At 38.7% G+C, this 26,872-nt stretch overlaps 1 protein-coding gene across 30 annotated transcripts in view; it reads right to left on the bottom strand.

Annotated features, from left to right (window-relative positions):
- QTMAN (queuosine-tRNA mannosyltransferase) overlaps positions 1-26,872 on the bottom strand; it is a 188,653-nt gene that overhangs the window by 98,730 nt on the left and 63,051 nt on the right. For 18 of the 30 annotated variants that reach the window (XR_014956468.1, XR_014956466.1, XR_014956467.1 and 15 more), the window contains 2 exons: positions 5,255-5,422; positions 1,777-1,950 (listed from right to left, as the gene is read on the bottom strand). The exons of 1 other annotated variant lie outside the window; for it this stretch is intronic. Coding sequence is in view for 26 of the 29 variants with exons in the window: in XM_077784897.2 (XP_077641023.2) it covers positions 1,777-1,950; positions 5,255-5,422 (342 nt within the window). In the remaining 3 variants the exon portion in view is untranslated. Of the gene's footprint in view, positions 1-1,776; positions 1,951-2,406; positions 3,787-5,254; positions 5,423-8,248; positions 8,390-9,762; positions 13,352-13,407; positions 13,495-26,872 lie in introns of those variants that run through there. 11 more of the 30 variants (XM_085584097.1, XM_085584102.1, XM_085584101.1 and 8 more) reach the window with 9 other exon arrangements.

The raw sequence follows: 26,872 nt of genomic DNA, 5'->3' as shown, positions 1-26,872 counted from the left end.
CTGGCTCCATGTCAAATATGCTGAGCACCCACAGCATTCCCCGTGCTCAAAAGCTCTGGGCTCTCAGAGGGAATAGTAGATCCTCAAAGATCTGCAGGTACTGAACTATGCTGCCATCCAGGCAGCCAAGTCCCTAAGAACCACTGGAGGATTTAACTTTAGACATTGATTACTAAATGATTTGCATCAGTATTTTAGAATACAAAGTTTTCCAAGACGCTGAAACTCAAACCTTGCAGTTTAAGTATATCAGCTAGTGCACGACCTCAGCTCTTGCACTAAAAATTCCTCTTCCTCAAGCTAACACACATGTATATTTAGCCTTTGAAATAACTCTAAGTACAGGCTGGTCAGGGAAAACATCTCAAGTGTGGCTAGAACTTATTATCACACCAAAAGGTGGGCTCTTGCAAAGTCATTGCAATGCTTCCCACTCTTATTTCAGCAAAAAAATTTACCCAGCACGGTGTTGGGTTTAAGAGTATAATCAAATTGCAGAATCACACTCTATTTAGTGCTGGTCCCACTGAAGCAAAGTTCCTGTTCAGTGGGAGGAGAGTCCCTTATAACAGGAAAAACAATTGTGCCAGGTTTAATCAAAAGTGAAAAGGATCCTGTGAATGTTCCCTTTGAGCCACATAACCCACTGCTAATTTCAAGGCGGGCTCTGAAACGAGGGCAATAAAAAACGTCCTTCAGAGTAACCGAGGAGGAGCGAAGAGCAACTCCTGCTGCAGCAAATGCCAACATCTGCAGGGCTGCTCCTGCCACAGGAATGCTCCTGCCCACCTGCACAGACACTAAAAGGGGTAGGGGAGGGAGCAGGGGATAAAACAGCTCCTTATCACCTTCACTGCTCTCCAGAATTTCTGTCTCCTCCTCGACCTCCCCTGCACAGAGCCGAGGTGATGGAACCCTGCTTACTGAGAATTTTAGACTTTCTGTCTAAAATCTCTGTCTAAACAAACACTAAATCCCAAGAAAACACTACATTTAACCTAAAACCATAAAGAAAACTTCCAAAAGTAAATAAAAATAAAACCGTAAGTGTGTAATTTAATCATAAGTGTGTAAATAACAACGTGTAATATCACATAGATACAAATCTCAGAACTTAAAGTTTTAAAATATAATAATAGATCTAAAACAAAATAAAAGTTTTAAAATAAAAGCTAATCCTTCTTCTCCACCTTCTTCATAAACTTAAGTAATATTATATAATTTTTAAAAATCCACATTACAAACCACAAGTAAATTAAAAATAAAAATCATTTCGGTATCATTTCTTAATTACACAATTTATCCTTAAAAAAATCTTATAAAGAAAAAAAATCCCTTTTTAATTTATTAAAATACTACCTTTTTAATTTATTAAAATACTATAAACCTTGCTGTAATATAAATAAACACTAATAAACATCTAAATCCAAACAAAAAATACCATCTCACACATTTAATCCCAACCCTAAGAAAAAAAACCCAAAAACTCATCACTGAGGAGCAGGCAACTCCTGGAAGGCTGAAACAAGTGGGAAATCACTACAACAAGTGGGAAATCACTCATCCTGAACGATGCAAGTTTGCACGACAGGCACTGAGGACAGGCTCGGCTGCCTCAATAGCCCCTGATTATTGAAATAAATTTATCAATTAGGGGATTTTGCATATTATCAAACTCATTCATTAACGATGCTTTAGCTGATTAGTTAGAACGTCACCATAAATACAGAGTTTTGACAGGCTGGAGGCAATTTATGACGTGGAAAATGTACTGACCTGCTCACATCAGGAAACCTGACTGGAAAATAAAGAACTTGGCACTTCGGTCTGATTATTTTTTCCAAATCCTTAGGTCTGTGGTCAGGAATCAGCTTCATAAATTTTCCAATGGATTTAAGAAAGGATTCCATGTTAAAAGCAGAGTTGAACACCACAACATCAGCAACCAAACTGTAAAAATCGGTGAAGATTAATGAACATACTGCTGGCACAAAAGGAGCAGGATTATGCTACAGGCAAAGGAAATAGGATACAGATTCTCATAAGCAAGCAAAAGGTGTAAGTGGATGCTAATTAAAATCAACCTTTTCATGTGAATTATGAGTATCATAAGTACCTTAATCAGAAATGTCTTAATTTCTCTCTATTCACCTTTTAAAAACATGTTTAACCTTTTTTAACTAATAAAAAATTACTATTATTAATCTAAAGGAGCACATCCTATTCTAGCTGTGGAGTTTTGTTCATAAAATGATAAGTAAAGTGTTACTCTCAAAATCTCACAGAAGCATTATGAACTGATAAAGATCACTGTAATCTGACTTTTGTAGAATTAAAGTCAGAAGAAAATGAAAATTCCTCAGAAAAACTTTTAATTGAAGGACAACTTACCTTTGGTTAACCTACCTTCAACTGACCATGTGTGTCAGGCAGCAGGACACTAAGGAAATGGATTGTTATTTTAACCTATGCAAACATAATCCTGATTAAGAGTATATCCTCTATATATAAAAATAAAATACATAGCATACAATATCCATCCCTCTCATAAAAGTTTGAAAATAATTGGCATATAAATTTAATGTTTTATTTCTACTGCTGTGTTTTAAAAATCTACCAGATCAATAATTTTAAGATGAGAGTTCAATGATAATGCAGGTATTATTTCTCCACTCTTAGAGTCAGTCTGGAGAAAATAAGCAGCTATAAAAAACCTGAAGGATCTGGAAGTTTATCCCAGCAGTGCTGCTACAACCTGAGCTACACCAGCACTAACTGAGGTAAGAAATGCTTTATGGCCAGTTGGTTTTCTCAGTATGTTATATATTGTAATACAGACCTACAGGTCAGAAGATACATTGAGGACATGTGTTCATAAGTCACAGGGCTGGTGAAAAGTATATTTGAGGTGAGAGGCTGTCATTCATCCTCTCTGCATCCTTCTGCTGTCTGGTCAAGAAAGAGAACTGACACTGCTCACCAAAGCAGCAGGAGTCAGCAGGAAAAGCAAAGAAATTCCAACATTAGAGAGAAATAATCCTTTTCCAGCTGGCTGCAGGAGCTGAAATGCTTTCTGGCATCTTACCCTCTTGCCCACCTACAGTTTTTAACCCATTGGAAGCCTCAGTTTTGTACAGAAGTTTTCTTTTCTGCACTGATTTGCAGATGACATGAGGCAGGAACCCAACAATTTCTTTGCTGCTCTCTGACACGCAGCAAAGGCTCCAACATCATCTCACCTTCTCTCCTGCATGAACTCTTATCTGCCCTGACTCCTTCCTGCAGGCTCTGCAAATCAGGGGCAAATTAGAAAGATTAACTCTTTAGAAACATCAGAATTCTGATTTTTTAATGATCCAAAGCACCAACCTGAAGTTTCAAAGTGCTGTAATTTTAATAATCTCCAAAGCCTCTGTGTAAAAGTGGAAAGGTATATTTTCCCCATTTCTAACATATTTGGAAGATGAAACGATGGCACCTATTTGCAGATGACCACTGGAGTGTGAAGAATAATACAGAGGACATGGCTCCAATTTTCTGTTAGATTGGGGTTTCAGCAGAACAGAAATGGGAGATGAGTATTATGGAACTACATGAAGCAGATACTAGAGGCTGAATGGGGTAGAATTGAGCATCTCTTACCCCATCCTTGGAAGTGTCCAAAGCCAGGCTGGATGGGCTTGGAGAAACCTGGTCTAGTGGAATGTCCCCTGCCCATGGCAGGGGGTTGGATCAAGGTGGGCTTCAGAATCCCTTCCAACCCAAACCATTCCATGATTCTGTGAGCTACAAAAATCATTTTTATTTATCTCATAAGAGAAAATACTTAAAATGCATATTGAGGATAAATGTTTGTCTGTTTACAACAGATGTACGAAAAATAGTTGCCACAAATAAAGCAAAATATATATATACAAAAAAGAAGATTCCTTTCCTAGTGCCAGAAAACACTTCCTTTTGTTAGAACATCTGAAAATGGCTGCTACTGTTTTCAGAAGATTTTTCACTCCACTCTCCCATCTTTACAGCTCAGTAAGTGAAACATGTTGCAAACACTGTGGCAGAGGCAGCTGCAGAATGGCCAGAGCATACACAGATCATTAATTGAGAAATTTCAACATAACTGCCTTAGATTATAAAGATGCAAAAGCTTAACTTGCACCTTAAAATGCTCAAGCCCTATTCTTTATAATTCTTCTACCAAGAGAGACGTAAGGAAGATAACGGAAATGAATTTATTTCAGTTGAAAACAAGTGAGTTTTGCTGTTTGGCTTAGGTCTGTGCAGTGTCTAACCACAAAGCTTTTCAGTGGTGCTGTTATTAACTTCTTTCATTAACTCAGATTCGAGAAATACATTTGTTTTTAGCAACAATAAAGGACCACAGCCTTTAAAATGTCTGGGTATTTTAGCACTGCACAATTTCTGAATACTAGATGAAAGAAATATAAGGATTTATCTGGTATGTTTACTGCCCTCTCTTCACAGGAAAAGTGCTGCAGTACATTTTAATTTCTGTTTATTTCCCTAAAACCCTCTCCATAATTTCAGCTGGATGCAGTAAAAGCTATGGCCAAGCACGAGCTGAGTAGTGCAGCTTTGTGAAGCATCCAGGAAACAAAGCATCACTTTCAGCCAAGGCACAGGTCAGAAATCCCACCAGCAATGGGTACACCATGGCAGCATGGGGGGACTTTGTACAATAAATTGAGATGATTTTTTAGAGCAAAGTGGTTCAGTCACACTGATTTTATCAAGCTCTCTTCAGAACTCTGCTGGCACCTCAGTTTGGTACAGGGTTATCGTTTATAGAATCACAGAATAACCTGGGTTGGAAGGGACAAAAAAGCTCAACCAGCACTACCCCCTGCCATAGGACATCTTCCACTCCCCCAGGTTGCTCCAAGCCCCATCCAACCTGGACTTGGACACTTCCAGGGATCCAGGGGCAGCCCCAGCTTCTCTGGGCACCCTGTGCCAGGGCTGCCCACCCTCACAGGGAAGAGTTTCTTCCTAATATCCCATCTAAACCTACTTTCTACTCTCCATTTGAGGTCAATCCTTCATCTCCTGCCACCACATGGTCTTGTAAAACATTAATACAAAATAATTAATTTTAAAAATTAATACAAAATAAAAATAGAATTATAATTAATACAAAAAAAAGTATACGGAGAAGGACTCCTCAGGGTTACAACGCTGTAGAAACAGAAGGACACCTTAAATAGCGAGGAGCAGTGCGAGCCACACCTACCATGAAAGAATTTGGTTGTATCCATACTGAAAATCCCTTTCCTGGCATTTCTGGACAGGATATGCCAATTGGTTCTCATGGAAGTAGAGGACCTTTTTCAATTTGCCAAGGTCAGGGCGGAGGGCAGTGAGTTCAGCCAGGTTAAGCACCGAGCTTGCAAAGAGGATCCTGCAAAACAAGGAGAGCAGTGTTTACTGCTCGCAGGGGTCACCCCTCCCCTGCTCCCCACTGCCTCCCCCCCAAGAAAAACATAACCCCTATAGGGACACATCAATAGCTAAGCCTTAATACCATGTAGCAGCACTCAAAGTTTTGATCTCTTAAAAAACAGCTGCTAAGAACCCAACTAGAAAAGCACCGAATCTCATCGGTCTTCCCAGCTCAGTTACAGAGAGATGCAAAATAATAAAAAAAAAAAAAGCTGGATGGATTTTATTGAAAAAGGCAAGAAAAGCTGTATCTGAAGGACAAATGGAACAAAGATAAGGCTGGCTAGGGAATACTTTGCTTGCCAGTTTCATTACATTTTACTTCTTTATGCAACCAACTACTGAAATTCAATATATGAGCAGGAATGGCACATGTTCATGTTATGACACAAACCCTTTTGATTTATGCACTGTACTTATCTAGTATGGTCTGCTTTTCTTTTTTTATTTTTTTTCCCACACTTTTTCTGTTTTATTTTCACATTTTTATTAGGTATCCTCTATAATGAAATGTTGTTTCTACCCTTGCACCCCAGTCCTGCCACTGCACTCCTGCTATTCCACAGTCCACAACACTGCACACATCCTTCAATTAGATAAAGCAGGCACAAACACCACTAACAAGCTGCTATCTTAGCCTTGTGTAACTTCCCAGGCTATCAGAAAATGAATGTATATAAATGTGTACTATGAAATCCTGACCCTACTGTAACCAGTGGTAGATTTCCCTGCATTTCACCAAAAGCATGTGAGCATCTCCTGGCCCCTGGCTAGCACTGCTTCCAAGCAAAGTGAAACCTGAAGCTGCACAGAGCTGAAGAGCCTCATATATTTGTGTCCTGTATGTCTTATCACAGAAGAAAGAAACAATTGAAATCAGGTATCAATTACAGATAGAACATTAAATTTAATATGCTACTTTTCAACAGAGACTGTTTTTGAATTGGGTTTTTTTTTTTCTATCCACTATTTTATCAATTCAGATTCAGAACTGATTTATGCAATGTTTTATTATTTGAAAATATTTTTTCTAAGGGTTTTGGTTTTTTTTTCCCATACTGTTATTCCCATTCTTTCTATTTTTACATTAATTTTGTGTTCAAGATGACTGCCAAACTGACATCACTAATGTGATAAACTTCTGATTCTGGCTGCCAACCTCAAAACTCATTAACTTCCCCAAACATCCATCTAGATCATATATATCATATCATATCTCTGCTAACTTACACCCTTCTTAGATAACCTGTATCTACAGAACAAACACTTCCTAGAGCATAGATCCTGTATCCATCTTCATCAACCTGGGTCAATGCTGATCTGAAAGGCTTACAAAAGTAAGAGATGACTGTTATTGCCTTGTTCATCAAATATTTGATGGTTCTAAAGGGCCTGTCACACAGAATGCCAATTAAGATATGAGCTCAAGTTTATTATGAGCCATACTAGGAGGAAAAAATAGTTTTAGGTAAGTCATTATTTATTTGTCACTGTGAGTAATGACCTCTGGACCTCATAATAACCTGGGTGCCAGGCTCAAAGCAGAGCAGGAAAAGCTTACTAGGGGCAATGTGAAATCCCTGCTCAGCACCACAGTGACAAAGAAAAATGCAAACTAAAGAAAACATATCCCAAAACGTGCAAAAATGAGAGGAAATGCTTGGAAAAATTTTGGCTATTGACAGGACAAGGGGGAATGGCTTAATACTAAAAAAGGATAGGTCCACATTAGATAAAGGAAGAAATAGGAAGAGACCCTGTGAGGGTGGGGAGGGCCTGGCACAGGGCGCCCAGAGGAGCTGTGGATGCCCCTGGATCCCTGGAAGTGTCCCAGGCCAGGTTGGACAGGGCTTGGAGCAGCCTGGGACAGTGGGAAAAGTCCCTGTTCATGCCAGGGGAATGGAACAAGATGAGTTTTAAGGTCCTTTCCACCCCAAACCATTCTAGGACTCCATTTCTGGATTGCATTATAGTTTATCTTTCCCTTTACTGATTTTTCAAAAAATTCTTTTCTGCCATGAGTTAGGGAAGAAAACAGAATTGATACAGGATGGTATTGATAAACCTGGCTGAGTTTGAAGGATGAGAGGGGGAAAAGACAGCACATTGGGACTGAAACCAGGGAAACCAGCACAGAGCAAGGGTGGGAAGTACAGACAGTGGAGGTGCCAAGGTTAACACACTGACTGGAGAGAAAAGGACAATGGAGAACACAATGAGAAGAGATCCAAGAAATAAGCTTGGACAAAACCATAGCTCTGATGCATCTTAACTTGATCAGATCAACAATGGGATAATTAGGAGAAAAAAAATTATGGCTATAGCCACAGGCAGAAAACCCAGTGTCTCCAGTCTTGGCTTAGGCAAACTGGAGGAATTCAATAGCATCATTAGAGCACAATGGAGCCTGGCTTCTAGCATGGCAAAAAAGGCTGAAAACTTGAAAAGCTTGCAAGAGGTAGATCTAAATTTCCTCCACTGTAAATAGAAAGTGATAAGACACAACTAACAAGCAGATCGCTTATCACTGCCCAGCTCAGCACAATAAACTGGTGTCAAGAGAAAACTGTGGTGACAACTAGCAAATTCAGATGTAGAGCCTGAAATGACATTGCCTGTGCTTCTTACAGCAAGGAGAAGAATTAAAATAAAATCACTGATTAGGAACCGCCCTCCTTGATTCAGCTCTGTTACTTCACGGCACTTCCAGAATTTATCCCGACTCTGAGAGGCTCTCATGGCTGCTTCTTTACTGGCAGAGAAGCTGCTAACTACCAGCACTAACCAATTTCCCTGGCTTTACAAGCTTAAATAGCACCTGACAGCACGGGTCCCCGTGAACATGCCCACAGAGCAGCCGCGCTCGTGGCTAATGGACTCACGCAGGGCACTGGAGGATATGCTGGAGTGTATTTCCATTTAACACCTATTACAAGGGGAAGAAAGGAAAGTTTATTATAATGGAACGTGCAACATAAATATATGTCAGTTGTCATTCCGTGTGACATCAACTTTCATTTTACCTCGGGTTATTATTTAAGTAATAAATCCTAACAAGGTGAGCTTTATCATCCCACAGAGTGTATCCGGGAGGTAGAGACACAAGGTGATGGCAAGAACGCTCAAAACATGATAATTCCTGACAGCTGCTGCTTGAGCACAAGTTAAATTGAACAGTTTATCTCAGCATAAAGATGTTATAAGGTTTTATGTTTAATTTAAAAAAATTAACATAAAACCCAGAGAAAGCAGAGTTAGGCAATCTTTCACAAACATGACATACTACAATCACTGTATAAGCTGGATTAGTACTTATTACCATGCTACTAGAGAATTAAGCTGTTTTTAGACCACCAAAGAGCTTTAAATTGCAACTTTTGTCTCTGTAAGAGAAACCTATATTTAAAACGTCTGCTAAATTCAAATTAACAGCTACATCATTAACTTACCATCTCACAAAACCCCCTACAATTCAACTGCTATTATGGTGTCCTTATCAAGACCTATCAACACTGCAGCATTTAATATATACAGTGCTCTCCAATAAATACAGTGAGTGAATCCTCACTAAACCTGTGCTGAAGGTCACATTCCTAAAGCTCTGCCCCAGCTCTCCTCTCCAAAATATCTCTGAGGATTTTGCTGTGTGACAAGTGACCTTCTTGCACAGAGCAGGACCGTCCCACGTGCAGTAGCCCCACTGCCCTGGAGACTGGCCAGATTTCAGGCCCACCATCCACACAAGCTGCAGTTTAAAGCCATGCTCATGCTTCATCTCAATCAGTTCACAGTCCTTCTGAGGAGCTGCTTGTGTGAAATTAGTTAAGCATGTGCTTAACTAAAATAAATATTCCTGGGAAGGAAGCTGAGTGCACTTGCAGGTTCAGAGATGTGACATGTCCACAGAATTCTCTGCCCTTTGCCAGTGTCTTCCCCATTATTTCACTCCAAACAACTGAAAGTCAGTAAAATCTAAAAGCCCCCCCTTTTTTTTTTTTAATTACCAGCAGACAAAATGACTAATACGGGTTTCCATTTATATCAAGCAAATTATAATAGTGAAGGTGCTAAAGTATTTTTATTTGGCTTTATAAATCTTCTTTGTGTCACGCAGCCATGATTTACTCTTTTATGACTTTGCCTTAAATCTTTCAATTAAATTCCCATGCAACTTAACTAAAAACACATTTTGCCTTCCCCTTGGGAGACCACACAGGGCATATTTATGTATCTATGGATATGGAGGCTGAACTCTCCAATCCACCAGGCTTACAGAACAAAGGAAGTTTAAAACAGCACCTGATTTGTAGTGGAATGTTCCTCAGTCTGGCAGAAGCTCTGCACGAAGGACAGATAAACGTGGTCACTATTTGTGTGGCAGTACAGGTAACCCAGCTGTCCTTGGAAAAGGGGGATTGCAACAGCAGCAGGGACTCTCCTGCTCCACAAATAAAATCCAAAGCCACAATTCTCTGCTGCTAAACAACTACATTCACAGTAAAATGAGTTTATGATTAAATATCTGGCAGCCCAGAAAAGAGCTATGAGCACTCTTCATTCTCCAGGAGCAGAATTACAATAAAACAGACTAACATTTGGATATGGCTACAAATATGAGCCTTTTAGGGGAAAAGGCTAAAATAAATACTAAAATAATACTGTTCAGTAGATGGCACTGATTGAACCAGTGAAACCCTGGCACAGGGTGCCCAGAGAAGCTGTTGCTGCCCCTGGATCCCTGGAAGTGTCCAAGGCCAGGCTGGACAGGGCTTGGAGCAACCTTGGATAGTGGAAGATGTCCCTGGCCATGGTAGGGGTGGAAAAAGATGAGTTTAAGGTCCCTTCTGACCCAAACCATCCTGTGCCTTTATTTCTGGATTGCACTATAGTTTATCCAAACCATCCTGCCCCCTTAAAGTCCAAGGCAAAGCCAAGAGGTTTGACCACAGACACACCTGGAGAAACAAGGGCTCCAAAGGTGATGGAGCCTCCCAGCACCTCCAGATCAAACCTCATGGTAGGGTTCCTCCATCACACAGTTTTCCTCGATTTCAACCCAGCAATTAGCCAAGTCCATGGATTTGGCTTTGAGTTACCTTTCAAATGTAAACTGTGTCTCAAATAGCACTGTTAATGTCTGCAGTCTTAACAGACCAGTTACTTTTGTTTGTTATTACACACATTTTTATATGATCAGCTTACAGAAGTTGCATTTTTTATCGCTAGCCCAAGAACACACAAATTACAACTGCATATAAAATGCTTTTCCTTTTCCCATTACACAATAGACAACACTGAATTTCTGAACAATAAATACTAATAAGTGGTAATATGTGACAGTAGACAGTATAATAAATAATAAATTAACAATAATTTTTTGACATGGAATGTACAAATGTCAAAAAATGCTTATAGATATTTTAACTCATAAATTAAGGTTTTTGTAGATAAAGATAATTTGCAATGTTTACAGAAATAATTAAGTCTTACTATTTTAATGGTCTCTATTTTTCAGAACAAATCACAAGGGTTGTCATGCCTTTCATCTTAATTAGGCCATGTGTTTGTCTTATTTATTTCTATGTACTTTCATAAACGTTTACAAATATTAATTGTAAAGAAAAATATTTTTTCCTCTTGCTGTAATTGCTATATGTACATACAGTACAGTAATAAATATTCATGGCAGCTACCAGTTCAATATTTAGGATTTGGGAGTTGCCTTGTATGCTAAAATAAAGCAAGAAGGAAAAGCTTGGTTTAAACTCATACTGCCAATGCCTTCTTTTTACATATTTTTATTTTAAAATACACTATTTCAAAAATTTAAGAAGTTATATAAATGCATGTTTTAACTTGCAAATCATTTGGGTTCTCTCACAATTTCTCCTTACCCCTCTGATTCTTTATTTCAACCAGCTGATCAGAGCATTTATGTACTGGAATCAAATCTCAAACAAAATTTCAGGCCAGATCTCTAGTCCACACAATTAAGAACCAGTCTTAAACACTGTTCTGCTACATTTTATGAACTTTACACAAAAAGATATCAAAAACTATGTGAAAACTGTGAATCAAAATTACTTCTCTATTTCATAACAAGAAGTAAGCTTGCAAGAGACTCTCAGAGCAAACTTTTGAGGGGGGTGTATTCTGTTTGAACTACTTTGCTTTTCAGGCAACGACACGGAAGCTTCTTGAATTTTATTAAGTGTGTGTGGTACTATTTTTTTCCCCTGATTTGTAATTAAATTTGGCTTCAATTAATTACTGACAGATGCACATTTTTACTTTAGTGGCCAGATTGTTCACCATGGGCTACATCGGCCTCTCTGTTCCCACGAAGGGAGAGGTCAGGACCAAGCAGTCAGAGCTGTGGTGATGGGGGGAAGGAGAAACCATGAGTCCACATTGTCCTCCTTGCTCAAATTCCATCAGCAACAAACAGTGAAGCAAAGGAATTTTATTAAAGCAGGGAATAAGCAAATCAGAAGAACCCACTAGTGAAAAGTAGCTGTTGCTGGGTGGTTTCTATAAAATGGACAGACTAACTCTGCTCAAATAGGTGCTGTGATAGAGCAAAGAAAAGGTAGTTTTTAAATAGAGGAAGGCAAAATATTCACCACAGGTAAATATACAGGATGCAGTGATGTATAATGAAATGACATTTTAAAAGAAAAATGCTTGCAAAAATGATGTGCTACTCAATTAGGTAATATTTAAGCAGCATTATTTATTAGTTGTAAGGCTGCAGATTAATTTAATTTGGTATCTTATCTGTCCAACTCTGGAGAGATGCCAAATATGTCAAATGCTTGGCATGAACAAGGCAATATGGCCAAGGGGTTGTAGCAGCATGGAGATGTGCTAGGGCTGCACGTAACTAACTGTTCTTAATGTGAACAGCAAGCCTTGAGCATCCTAACTTCACATCTCCTGTGTCAGCCTGGATCCAGGATGGCACAGAGCAAACAACCAACATCATGGATGTATGGATCCCACTGCAAGAGAGGCTGATTTATCCCACAGAAAGGGAATCAAACCCAGCACAGCACAGCCCCACCACAACACTCAGGGCTTTCCTTAAAAAAGGTTTGAATTGAGAGATGCTTGCGTGAAGTAGAACAATGAGTGGAATTCATTTTCCACTATTTTAGTAAGTTTTGGCAAAGTGAAAACTCAAATCTTCCCCCAGTTTTCAGGTTTACATATTTTGTGTTTTAAAACCACAGAAGACCCACTCACTCTGTACAATTGCAGAGAAAATCATGGAATAGTTTGGGTTGGAAGGGACTTTAAATACCATCAAGTTCCAACCCCCTGCCATGGGGAAGTTTTGCTGACTGTTACATTTCAAGTGCCCTGAAAATCCTTTTTTCCAAAATATTCCAGACTGGTTTTTATGTTGCTTTATGCACCTTGATATCTAAACACTTTTTTTTTAATGGATGTGAAGACTGTGACTAAAAGAAACTTAGCTTTCTTAGAAAATGGCTTTCACATTTTTCTAATATCCCACAGCTCTGATTTAATCTCAATCTATGAACAGCAAGTCCTTTAAAAATTATTTTTATGGACTCTCTCAGCTAATTTTCCAAAAACACTCCCACTCCAGAGAATCAACCCAAGGCATAACTACTGCCTAAGAATGGGGACCCTCAGGAAAAGCAGGATTCTTCCCAGAAAACTAATACAGTCCTGAAAAAACTCAGACTGTCATAAAACCTGAGCAGCTGGCAACTCTGTCACCATGAAGTATCCATATGGAAGACCGAGATGTGTCAAACTACCCAAAACGAGTTTGGATAGTGCAGAAGATGGAATAAATAATTCAGTATCTTCAACACTTTCAACAGCAGGTAGTAGATATGCTACCTGCTCCTACAACGTGCCAAAATGTAACATGCGAGTGAGAGCGAGAGAGAGAATGTGAGTGTCTCCAACCTGTTTTCATGAGGATATTTTGCTCGAGGAACTTCTCTTTTTAGAGGCATATGATCCGTATCAGATGTTTGTCAGGAGCAGGCAGCACTACAGAACATTAGGAATAACTTAGTGATTTTTAATATATATATTCACAAAGTGAATTCACAAAGCTCTCCGTATACATGTATTCAAAAAAAAATGAAAAAAAAAAAGTATTTTTATCAAATATTACCAAAAAAAATGAAGGGGAAATATGTATTTCTCCCAAATGCCCTTCACACTTCTAGAATATTTGTTGCTGCAGCATAGTGGCAACTTTCTTGCTGTAATATAAGCTAAGCAAACTATTCCATGTGCTCAGCAAAGTGGCAATCAGATCCACAATTTAAATATTTCTGCTCCATGTTCATGACATAGTTCAACTATAAAACTACATTGTGCAGTGTCAGTCTTCTGCCATCTCTTCATATGAGAAACAGTTACACGTTGCTGCATAAACATTCATCATTTATACTCTGAGAAGATAAAGTGACACTTCTGTTCCCCAAGAAATTAAAATAATTTAATGCTTAAGGGTCCCCAGAGCTGTCTTTGGAGGGCCAAGCTCCTTCCTACAGTGATTTATCAACCAACACTTCATCAAAAACACAGGGACAGCAGGTAGACTGATATCCAAAAGCACATCAATAAGGAAAATGTCAAGTTTTGTGTACTGCACACTATTTTGAGCCCCTCCACTTTCTGATTAGAACATTTCTGTAACTCGGCAAAGCCCACACTCGCTACCAGATTTGAAGGATTGCACCGAAATGGCTGAGCAACCGACTGAAGTGAGATTTCAAAGAAGTGAGACAAACACTTGCCTAAATTCAAAAGCTGCCAAACATATTTCATCAGACTTTCAAAAGATAATTGTTTTGTCTGTTCTGAATTAAGCTTTAAGTGCTTTAAGAAAGGTTTCTCTACAGACATGGCTAAAGATCACAAAGGGGAGCATTTGGAATGAATGGAACCCTTCAGTCATATATTTATTTAATATCACTTGCATCATGCCTGGCATATACCATAAGCTGCTTTATTTCCATTTCCATAACATGATTTTAAGGATAATCTATACTGATGTCCTACCATTTTATTTCATATGTTATCATAACAGGGTTTTTTTATTTATAATGCAACCAGGGAAAGAGAAAGAAATAAAGGATCTCAGCTCTTCAGCTTAGAGCTCCTGACATGGGATGTAAGGGAGCGATGCAAGAGCTGACACAAAGAAGAGAATTCAAAGACAAAGAGAATATGTCAAACCCATGAGAGAATTTAACAACCATGGAAATTAAGCCTTTTGCCCATTTTTATTCTCCAGCTCCTGGCTGAGAGTTTTGCAGGGTTAACAACATTAGATATTTACAGTCATGTTCGGTCAACTTACACAACACAGATCTGACCCTTGAGTGAGCAACCCATACCTCAACACTGCAAGATGCTGGGATTTCCCCACATGCAAAAAAACAATAATAAAATAGTAACTTGATAAAAATACTTCTAGGCTTCCATATATATTTCACAAATCATGCTTTCCCAATACATCTCATATGCAACTAGCATTTCAGAATTCTTTTTATCATTAAATAAAGCATCCAGTGCTAAATTCCCATTATTCCCCAGGAAAATGAAAGAGAAATATCTGCCTCTGGGGTTGAAATCGTATGTTAGAAAGTCAGAACACCACACCAGATGCTTTCTAATCTTTAAGATTAAGAAACTGAGGCCAAGGCTTGTTTATCAAGGGCCACCAAGCAAACCAGGGGAACAGTGAGAAGTGAGGAGCCCAAGCCAGAGCTGAAGATAAGTGAATGTCACGGTCTAGTGATTTAATCAGCTCATGTAAGATCATGTAAGCGTTTATGTATCTTATGGACCCTGCTCACCACAGTACCTGACTGGTTTCCCAAAATATTATCTTTGTGAGAGCGCACAGAGTGATTCAGCATTTTCAGATCTCCTATCTTCACTCCCAGAGAGATGTACGTGCGCAGATGTCTGCATGCATGAACATGCAAATACACGACACATAAATACTATATACGCACATATTTTCTAGCAAAATCCACCAAAAATCTATGAAACATTCTGAATTGAGCTATTTAAACTGTGGCCAGGAAAACTGTTGACAAGAGTTAATTTGTTATTGAAAAAAGACTGTGCATCTCGCCATGGCAGAAACCTAAAAATCTGTTCAAGATGGCCAAGCAAGGAGCTTTCATATCTGCAAAGGCTGAGCAACGTAAAGGCAGTTTTTGGTCAAGGTCTCCAAATAACACAATTTTTCCAGCAATGCCTTTGAACTACACATAAAACCTTTCAGGAGCTCCTGAAAAGGAAACTTGACTCAAGCTGTTTGTCAAGATGACTGGAGATGTTCTTTGGAAAGTATTTCCAAAATGTTCTGGAGCAATGGTAGCTGTACAATCATATGGGATTAATTTTCTGTATATATCTCTTTATAGTCCTGGAAGAAACAAATTAACTTGAAAATTGAAAGATCTTTATACAGCCCTGTGCTCTTAGGTACAAATATTTAAGTAATCTTTACTTCCTGTCAAACACTGAAATGGATATTAAATTATATTAAATTATTATAGATACAAGTAGTAACATTTCTTTTCTGCTTTGTCTGTTAGCTCCTGCATCTTGGTATTTCTTACACAGACTATAAAATATATTTTAATATTATCTTTGATTTAAATTGCTCCTTCTATTAAAACACAAACTTTGTGCTAGATGTATAAACACCTGTCCAGAAGTCTTACAAATTTTCCCTGTAAAGGATCACAGGTTTAGAAAAACAGTATTTATTCTGAATATTCCTCCCTGATGGCTTTGGGATGCCATCCCTTTAAACCACCTTTTCTTTTCTCCTTTAAAATAAACAAATATATGAACAAACCATAGAGAAGGAAGGAACTTTGACATTTCAGCTCCAACTGAACCCAAAACTCCCCACTGAGCCCTGTGACCCTCACTTGCATGTGCTCAGCACTGTGGGAGCTGCCCCAGCCTGCAGGTACATGGAAGGGGTGAAATGTTCCCCTTGGCTTCATATAGGAAATAAAAGAGAAGAATAAAATTAATGTTTAAAAAGAATGGGGGAAAACAAAAATAAAATGTGGGAAATGTCCCCCTCTCTTGTTCCAGGACCTGTGGATTGACTTGATGAGAAAGAAGCAATCTGGTAGATAAAATATTTTAAAAATTAATTTTTTCTATCTCTCTTGTTCCTGTATATTAGCAGAAAGAACAAAATGAAGGAGCAAGGAACTGGTGAAAAAAAATCAAGGCAGAATTACATCCGTCAGGGTGATGGAGTGCAGTGTCCTGCCCAGTCCCACCGCAGACCTCCTCAGGGCTACTGTTTCAAGTAAAAATTAAACAAGATGACACAGAAACAGTCCAAGATTGACATTTTCCAGCTTTGTGTCATGTTACATTATTTGAATGAATCTCAACTTTTAAAAACATCCAAAGGAAAGCGAATGAGAGCTGTATAAAACAAAAAGGACTTGTAAGAAATAAGACACTCGCTACAAGAAAGCAAGCCACCCATGCTGATACTACAAAAGGTAAGATTATTTTTAAGGACACTGTTACCTATCCAGCCACTCCTTTTGTTGCCAGATTAATATGAAAAAATGTTTATTATTCTACCAGTATTTTTACCCTGTGACTTTACTCAGGTTTGCCATAGGTCCATCTCAAGAATTGCTGATGAAGCCCAGTGTTCCTACCACAGCTGCTCTCCCAACCATCTTCAAGGTCCACAGTCCACAGCACAAGGGCTCAGCATTATTGGAAGGATAAAGCCCTGAAACTACTGAAAAAGCTGTTCAGAAGTATGAAAAATAATATGCAGGATTTTTTTCCTCAGTTACCAAGAAATTTGAAGCAGCCAGCAATCAACCTCCCTCTTCTCAGCACTCAAAAGCACTTACAGAAAGCCTGTTCTTAACCCTACTGCACAGAAAAAAACCCCTTTTATCTTCCATTTATTTTCATTTTTACCTGAAAGGCAGAAAATAGTTGGGTTTTATGTATACCAAACACAAACTGCACTTTTTTTGCAGTGCAGACTGTGGTCACCTTTCCCCCATATGAATGCGTACCTGAATTTCCACCAAAAAAATAAATAAAAAAATAAAAATAAAAAAAAAAAACACCAACAATATTGCCCTTCTGATTTAAGCATGGCCTGTTACTCAATGTAACGTTCATCTATACATGTTCTCACTGTTTAAGAACTCGGCGCAGGTGTTATTAATAAAATAAATTTATTTTTAAAAAGGATGCTATTCTATAAGCTTTGAAGCTCACACATAGTCTAACTTAAGCCAGCTTGGGCTCATCTGGTCTTTAAATGAGCCCTTTCATGTGGTCAGCCCACGAGCCATACGTACTGCTGCTCAATCACGCCACTGTACATCGTCAGCGCGAGGATGATTTGCATGATTTGCATTTCCTGTGCGCTCCAGCTTCAAGGAGCTCTAAGCACCACGTACAAAAGAAACCACCGCCAAGTAATGCAAAGATTTTTTACTTAAACCAGATGAGACTGTTTCAGTCAGCCTTGCCAATAGTGAAAAAGGGAAAAAGAAAAACCAAAAAAACAACAAAAAGAGTGTGGGGGGAAAAGTCTCAGGGATATCCTGTTAAATAAGGATTTATTTGGAGGGAATCTGAACCTTAGATTCATACCCTTACTTTTGAAATATAAAAGTTGTATGAGACCCTTAATAAATATGGCCCAGCAAAAAAAAAAAATCAGTTAACAACTTTTCTTCCCCAATATTTCTTAGCTTTTGGCATTACATTAAGTTAGTAATTTATTTATTTATTTAACAGCACATAAATGGATTCTGATTACATTCTGTTTCATAAGGTAGAAAACCTAACCTAATTAAACTCAATTCACTGATAGCTGGTAAATACTTGTCCCTATGAATAAATCTTTTATTTTATCCCAAATGATCAATAAAACCTATTGGACAAACAGCTAAGATAGAAACAGCATTACAGTGGGCTTCAATGAATAAGAACTAAAATTAAAAAAAAATGTACCAGAGCCTCGTTGTCATGAAAAACAGAGACAGATGGGGAGCCAGACCTATATGATGCTACAAATAGATGAATATCTTGTAAGGATTTCAACAAATGTTATAAGACCTAGTGAAAAATTGAAAAAGTACAATGCAGCAGCACAAGCAAATCTGAAGTTCACCTGAAATCCAAGCCATACTATCATCATGATATAGATTATCAACGTTTCAAAAATAACAATAAAGATTAAAGCCTTTATAAAAATCTCTTCTAGATAATGGCACAGTGAAAAATGACATTATTCAGTACAAAGAAAATAAAATTAAGGAGATTTGCTGTAACAGCTGCTTTGGAAATGAGGTGCATCCTGTCCCCAACTTAAAAATACAGGTGGGCACGTGCACTTCACATTCCAATACTGGATTGTATGGCAAGTGTCCCTTTAAACTGGTAGATGAATTGAGATGACTAAAGACTATCAGGCTGACTGAGTGAGCTGTATGTGCCCAGCTACAGAGTGCAGCCTGACAGAGACCCAAGTCAGGCTGCTCCAGGAATCTGCACATCATCACGCTCCAGAAAAACCACAGCGAACTCCCGGCGCTGCCGCTTCCAAAGGACGCCCCATTTTAGAAAATTAAGTTGCATATTCTTTATTTTTGGTTGATTTTTTTCTTTTTCTGTGCTGTTCAAATGGAACCAAATATAAGATGTGGGCGAAACCGTAACTGAGGGGTTAAATTCTGTCTTGAACACAAAAATTCCACTTATTTCATTGTTGTCTGCAAACATACAGTCAAGAGCCACATTTAATCACCACGCGTAGTTTCTATATTGTGACTATAAGATTTAGTAATCGAAATGGCTACCAGGATAAAAACGCACTCTGTCATTTTTCCACTTAGACAGCCCCTGTATAATGCTCTTAAAGGTCAGCTAATTTTATTATGGAAAGTAACTAATAACCTTTATTAATTCTTACGCTAGCAGTTTTCGAACACATCAACCAAATAAATAATACACTGCAGGAAGACACCATACAAACCAAGCTGTTGAATACAATCTCTCTGCATTTGCAACAGACAAAAGAGGTCATTAGAAATGTAATACATGGAGTTGTTTTTTTTTTGCTCTGGAAATTAGGAAAACATGGATAGACAGAGCTCTTTGAAAGCCAGGCTGCTGGTCCTCCCCCATGCTCCAAGATGCTGAGACCACCAAAGGAGGTGCCAAATTCACTAATACCCAAGCACAACTATGATTCCAAATGTTATGCAGCACTTTTTCTTTTTTTCTAATTTCCTAAATTTTCAGGATGTGCTCAGTATTGGAGACCATAAGAGTTTTGCTTAGAAACTTTTCTGCTGCCTTTCATTTAATAAAATGACTGAAAAACATTAAAATATCTAAGTTTAAAATATAGGTGTTTATATTTTATTCTCTCAATATCTCTTGCATGGAAAGCATCATCATGTGGCACACTATATAAAATGACGCAAGCCTATTCGCATTTGTTAAGGATTTTTTTGCTTTCCTTAAGTGAATCAGAATGCACAACTCTTCATGGGCAGCCTCTCCGAGCAAATGCTTTGAGTTTGTTCCTAAGAAACATTACCACACCTGAAACTAAAAATAGATGGTTATTTTTAGCCATTTAATCACATGAGGAAAAAGACACAGTTTGTACCAGTCTTCTTCAATTTACAAAATAATTCCATAACGAGCCCTGTGTGTTTATATCATGAAAATCCCTGGCACTCAACCTCCGGGCTCACACACCGGCTGCAAGTGGAAGCAAAATGGGGTTTAAAAGATTCCAGCAACAATAGTCTTGTGACTAAATCAGAAACAGAAGCACAAGTCATGAGCCAAACAGATACCTATCGGTTTCCTTGAGCTTAATCTGATTAAAACATGGCTCTCAAAAATGTTAAATAGAATGCCACGTCAGAGAGCTGGCAAATGATAAAAATAGTTCATGACAGGAAATCATTATTAAAGCAGCACTAGTGTATCTGTTATGGAAATTTCCCTGTAATTTTTCTAGGTTTCCCCTTATGCTTTTTGTTGAGTTGGTATTACACTTTTTTTTCCCCTCAATGGCATGTAAGTTTGAGATGCAAAAATAAAATTATCACTGCAATTTTCCAACAATACTCTGCTCAATACCATCTCAAGTGTGTCATACATCATCTTGTCATTCACTTGAACAAGAAATCACATAATATGCAGAGGTAGAAAATAATCTGAAATGGGGAAGTGCCACTAGGGCAAAACCACATTGATATGCCAACACAGGGGAAAATTAAAAGAAAAAGAAATTAGACTTCATCTTAACTTCAAGGACTTTCATAATGAAATAATCTTAAAAATACTTAATTGGGGAAAAAGTTTCAATGAAGACCTTCTGAGAATGACAGTAAAGCCATTCTAGAGTTCACCAAATAATATTAGAAAAACAAACCATTGAGAATATACCATTACAAATCAACCTGAATGTTTTAAAAAGCTTACAAAATTGAAAGAAGAATCCCAAGAAAAAAAATTTAAAAATAAACTCAGTATTTCTGTGCTCCTACTATTAATCATTCCCCTCACAAACATCCTCCAGATTATTCTTCAGAGCACCCCAAAAAATATAAACTAGAGTTGTAGTATCTTGTCCTGACTTCTGTCACATAATCCAGAAAAAGCTTTTACAACCAAAAGACCCCAATAAAACAAAAAATAATCCCTAAAAATACTTTCACAAGATCTTATCTTACTCTAAGGCTAACTCTAATTCCTAAGTCCTTAGTTTTCTATACTGAAGAGACTTCAACAAGGCACTCCCAAAACCCTCTGGACTATTTTTCATTGATGGGAAAAAGCCCCCCCATCCATCAAGTCAGCTTTTCATTCAAAACAGACATTTCATCTCTAATGATGATTCAGGCTTCTCCCAAGAAAAGCCAGGATTAGTTGGTAACTGATGCAGTGCCTCTCCATCAGAACACCCAATGTCCCTCCTGTACCTCCACTCATCCTCCTTCTGTTCCCTGCACCCAGCAGCCTCTGCCACTGACATGAATGCTTAAAACAGGCAGGGTTTTTCAGATTTTAGGTCAAACTTGTAATTATTTGCTACTGACACATCATAAGACAAACACACGATGTGGGGGAACAATGAGGTACTTCAGAGACAGGTCTAGATGGAAGTAGAGCTAATCTTTAATTAAACTCCAGCTACCGCCCACCTAAACTCCAGATGTGACAATCACAGCAATAGTGACAATTTTTAGAGACAGCAGAATCACCACATGTTTTGCAAGTGTGTCCAAGACCTCCTTGATTTTTGTATTGGATATACAGCCAAGCTCTGCCTGACTCAGCATGAAAGGGAATGTGCATCCTATTAACAGCAGTGCTTAAACCTTATTCCATAAAAGAGTTTTCCAAGAGCGCTCACATCCATTCTTCTTAATATCCCTCCCACATTAAGAAATTATTATCTAATACAGGGAGTAATCAGCTCATGGTCTTACTACAGTCATCCTCCTTGACAAAGCAGGGAAAAAAATACCCAACTGTGAAGCATTAGAAAGTCAAGGTTCAAAACATCCCCATTTATTGAAATCAATGCAAATTTATTTAGATCTCCACACAACAAGACCAAGTGATACAGACTGGTAAATTCAAAGTCCCTGCTTCTGCGATGGGTCTTCTCCAGGACACACAGAAGGTCACAGTGAAGGACACACAGCCTTAACTGTGGGAAGAAAAGCTGATGGCAGCTAATCCAGAACTGGTTTAAAGGTTAATTTTAACACTTTACCACATCAGACCATTGTTAAACACTGAATTTCACATTGTCCTGCCTGTTTTCTAATCTGAAATACCAATATAGAAGAATGGACTAATTAATTTATTACAGTATTACATACCCTTTCAGGTGGCAACTGAATGGCAGAGTTCAGATGTGCACCAAGAGCCATCCAAACTGATGCAAAATTGTTCCCAACATCCCCTTTCTCATTCCATAGCCCCTCTCAGATCTATTTTCTTTGTATTACCCCAGGAAATGAGACATACAAGAGGAAAACAGACATTTCTGTGGTGCTTAGGAGCAAAAATATGTATGTGTAGAATTATATAGAGGGCCAGAACACCTCCCATCACTGCAGGCTAAATGAGTCATCCACTTCAGAATAATGACCAGTAATTAAACAAGAATCTGTAAAGCTGTTAAGTGCCTTTAACAATTCCAACCTATGACACTGAAGGGGTACAAGCTCCCCATGTACTGAATCCATCCATATGATCTGTCATACAGTGGAGCCTCTCACAAAACAACCTCTCACCCATGGAAATGCTTCTCCCCAAGAAGCCAAACAAAAACAATTTAAAATATTTATGGCCATAAATTTCAGCCCTGTTCCATAACCCGATGAAGAGACATGACATCATGCTAACTACCTAGACCTGTCTGGTTGATAACAGTCCCAGGTTTCAGGCTGCAGACTGAATTGCAGGAGTGTGGAAGGGTGTGAACCTACAGGTCAGCACAGATGCTGAACACAAATCTGACTGGCCAAAGCCAGAGCTGACACTCTAGCAAATATAGGAGGTCTGGCCATGAAGGACTGACACCACAAATACAAGTCTTTGCAATATTTTTGCCTTCTTGGACTGGAAGTAGGAAGGTTTTCCTTAAAGGGACCTAATTGCTTCATCCTCCAAGTCCCTGTATCCACAGTTCTGTTCTCATGTGGTAGAGATTCCATGTATTTCCTGAAGCATTAGTAAAATGATTGCAAGCTCCATGCTCCAATGGGACATTTCTACCTGTTTTTTATCAGCATAGCATGCTGCATCTCTCTTTGCTCTGTAGTTTCTCCTACATTTCCACACCTCAGCTACATATCTTAAGTCTCCATTGCTTACTGAAGTCCCTTCATACAGCTGATTTCTCAATCTTGTCTAAAAGTATTTGTCTCTCCCTTCCTAACCCCTTACTTCTCTAAGTGCCAAGCACTTGGCTGGCCAATATTCCCAAATCAGGCTTCAAAGAGGCAATTCTGAATTGTCTTGACTCAGGTTGTGACAGGAAGGGGCAGGGGCCCCCAAAAGCGTGGTGCTCTGCTGCTGCAGGAGGGAGCAGATGGCCACCTTCCAGATGGCAGCCAACCTCGTCTCACCAACTGCAACATCTGCACCTTGAGTTACATCTCAGAGGATGGTCCTGACACAGACTGCAGGCCACTGCCCACGGCTCCCGGCCACACGGCTGCTCCACAAGCCAGAGCATTTTGCAAAATGCAGAATGACAAGCCTGAAAAAAGGTTACGACTAATTAAAGTTTGTAGCAGGGCACAGTTGAAAGAGAGTTCAAAAGTAGATGTTGGGGAGAAATCCATGTTAAGTATATATATTTTAAATGTTTCTCCAATCCAGCGTTTTGTCCCCAGCCACAAACATGCCTTGCTTTCCACATGGCACCTTGCAAACCTGGAATTAAGATGTGAACCATGCAAACCCAACCAACCCTGATGGTTTTGCTTCCAGGTCACCCCATGGCACAGAACGAGCTCATTTTTCAGCTTCCAGACCAAAAGTCTCTAACAGCACTACAAGAGCACTCAAAAATGGACTGGATCCAGCTTTAAATAGGATAAACTTCCCAAGGCTCAGTGAAACAGTGGTCAATGAATTTTAGCGTGAAGTAGCAAAGAGTTATTTGTAAGTTCTGTACCATCTAAGTCTAATTTTAACACAGCCACAATTATATTGTTTCTTCACATGAACTTAATTCAACTCATTGGGGCAGTTAAACTTGCAACCTACCAGCAGGAAAGTAACTAATTTTTTTCTGCCACAATAAGAGACTGATATGAATTAATGGTTTCACCAGTTTTACTGTATATATTCTTCTACAGTTTATTTAATAAATTCAAAAATTGAAGTGTTGCTGCTTTCTTATTCTGAATGCATAACTTCCTCAAAAAGACTGTTTCCAGTCATTTAAAAGTAAAAAAAGTGTATTTTACAATAGGAAAAGGGAGCACACCGCATTTCAAAATCCATTAAAATATAAAATTCTGGTTACAGGCTCAACAATCTGCCTAATTAGTTTTTTCTAATTAGCAGGATGCTCTAACCTCTTTAATAAGACTTCTGTGGACAGAATGTTCCATACTGGTTATCCATCTGAGGAAAAAACTAAACAAATACTTCTGAAGTGCAGCTAATAGAACAAATGTGGCTGGGCTTCATGGTCAGAAGGCTGCTCTGGCATGTAATACTAGCAATCTGCAAAAACATGAAATATTCTACCTTGGATACACTACTGCTCACGCTAAACACCCCTCCGGATTTCAAAGACAAAATCAAAGCTATTATATTCAAGCATCAATGAAGTTACAGTTTTAGACCACATACTGGAAGGCAAAATAAATAAAACAATATTTTAAAAAATAAAATTAAAAGCAAAATAAAATAAGCATGGACCAGACACCACAGAAAAGTGAACTGAAGAAATAATGGGAAGGCAAATACCACAGTGATGCTGTAACAACCCAGAGTGTGGTTGCAAAGCTCTTTGGCTGCACAGCAAAGCATTTGCTCAGTGCACACAGCTTTTGTATCTTCCTCTTCATCATTCAGAGCCTTAGTCTGTACCTAGCAATTAATAGGCAACAGTATTGTCTCCAAATCCCATTTTATCCAACAAAAAACATTTTCATTATTCCTCTTCAACCATGCCGCTTAAAAGCTATATGGGTTAAGAGAAATGGGGAGCCCCAGCAGTATCTGTGACCAGAGGAAAACTCTGGAGATAAAGAAAATCCAGTCCCCTGCTCCATTAGGAGTTTGCAGAGCAGCTGCTGAGCTTCATCTCAACAGCTGAAATATCCTTTATACTCCTTAAAAATGCAGGAAGCACACAAGCATCTCAAACTCCCTCCCTGCCACCAATTCATTCACCCCGATTCCACCCATGGCCCCAACATGTTGGTCTCATCACCCATCAGCAGACAGGAAAACTATTATACCCTTCACTTTTTTCCAATCAGTATCTAGGAAAACAAGAGCCATGTGCAAAATATAATCTAAGAACAGTCCCTTGAAAACCTCCTGCTAATGACAGGAGGTACAGAGGCACCATAAATATTGACTTCAAACACGCTGAGCCCCAGAGACCCCACGCACTCCACAATGTCAATGACCTTCCATGCAGCTGTTAGCATTGGAAATTAGGATTTTTCAAGTACAGATGCTTCCTTTAATGCTGAATTTATATTCCACTCATCATAGCATAGCGTGGTTAACAGTTGGACTTGATGCTCTTAGAGGTTTTTGCCAACCTTAACGATTCTGAGTCGATGATTAAAATCTAATATTTTTCTTCTGTACTAAAATGCAAAATTATATAAAAATATTTTCCAGTGTGTTTACACCAGGATGAGTATTAATTCAATGCATGACCACGCTCCAGGTTCTCTGCTCCATGTTAGAAAAAAAAAATGGAAGAAAATGTATGTTTTACTATTTCCAACTCATGATGCAATTTCCAATAATTATATTAGAATCTAGTTTTCCAGATTCTTTTGTGGCAAATTACTCTTTTCTGACACTCCTCCCTACCACTCCTGCCTATGGAACTTTTGAGGAAAAGACCTAAGGTCTGTGTTTATAGCACTTTAGACCTGAATGTTTAAACATCCACAGAAACCACTGAAAACCGATTCCAGACCAGGCTGGGCCCACAGGATCCTCTGCTGGTACAAAACCCCAGAAGAACAAGTTCTGCTGCAAACCAGATTCCATGTTGAGTAGATGGTAACACAACAGTCTGGAGGAGGTAAAGATGAGGGCTGTGTAATCAACTCCTCTTCCAAAAAAGCCTTTTGAATGGGCAACATCACTTGAGTCATCACTAACCACAACAGCCAGTCAACCCCACACAAGTGAACTTCTCCCAGTCAGGACCTTGAAGATTTGTGAAAACCACAGAGAAACATGAGGACACAAACTATTTGCTCCTGGGATCACTGAGAGTCACAAATACCAAGAGGCACCCAACATCTGATGGCAACTCAAGTTCCTCCCAAAGCACCTACCCACCTTTTTTCCTCCCACTTTGACACCCCACAGCTAAGACCTGAGGATGCAACAATAAACTGGAACCAACTTCAGCCTAGGATGATGGCAACAAAGAAGGAATTCAAGTGGTAAAGTAAAAACTGAAAAGAACCACAAGAAAATGGTCACTCTACTACCACAGAAAAGAAAAAAAACTTCAGAAAAAAAAAAAACTTCAGAAACCTGCCAAAATCACACCCAAAATCAATCTTTTCTTGCATAGTTTTAGTGTGTTTAGCAATATTTCTCAAAATTAATTTGGCAGATAAAA

Source organism: Lonchura striata, chromosome 7, assembly GCF_050655825.1.
Source record: "Lonchura striata isolate lonStrDom1 chromosome 7, ASM5065582v1, whole genome shotgun sequence".
NCBI lineage: Eukaryota > Metazoa > Chordata > Aves > Passeriformes > Estrildidae > Lonchura > Lonchura striata.
This window is presented reverse-complemented; position numbering and strand designations above follow the sequence as displayed.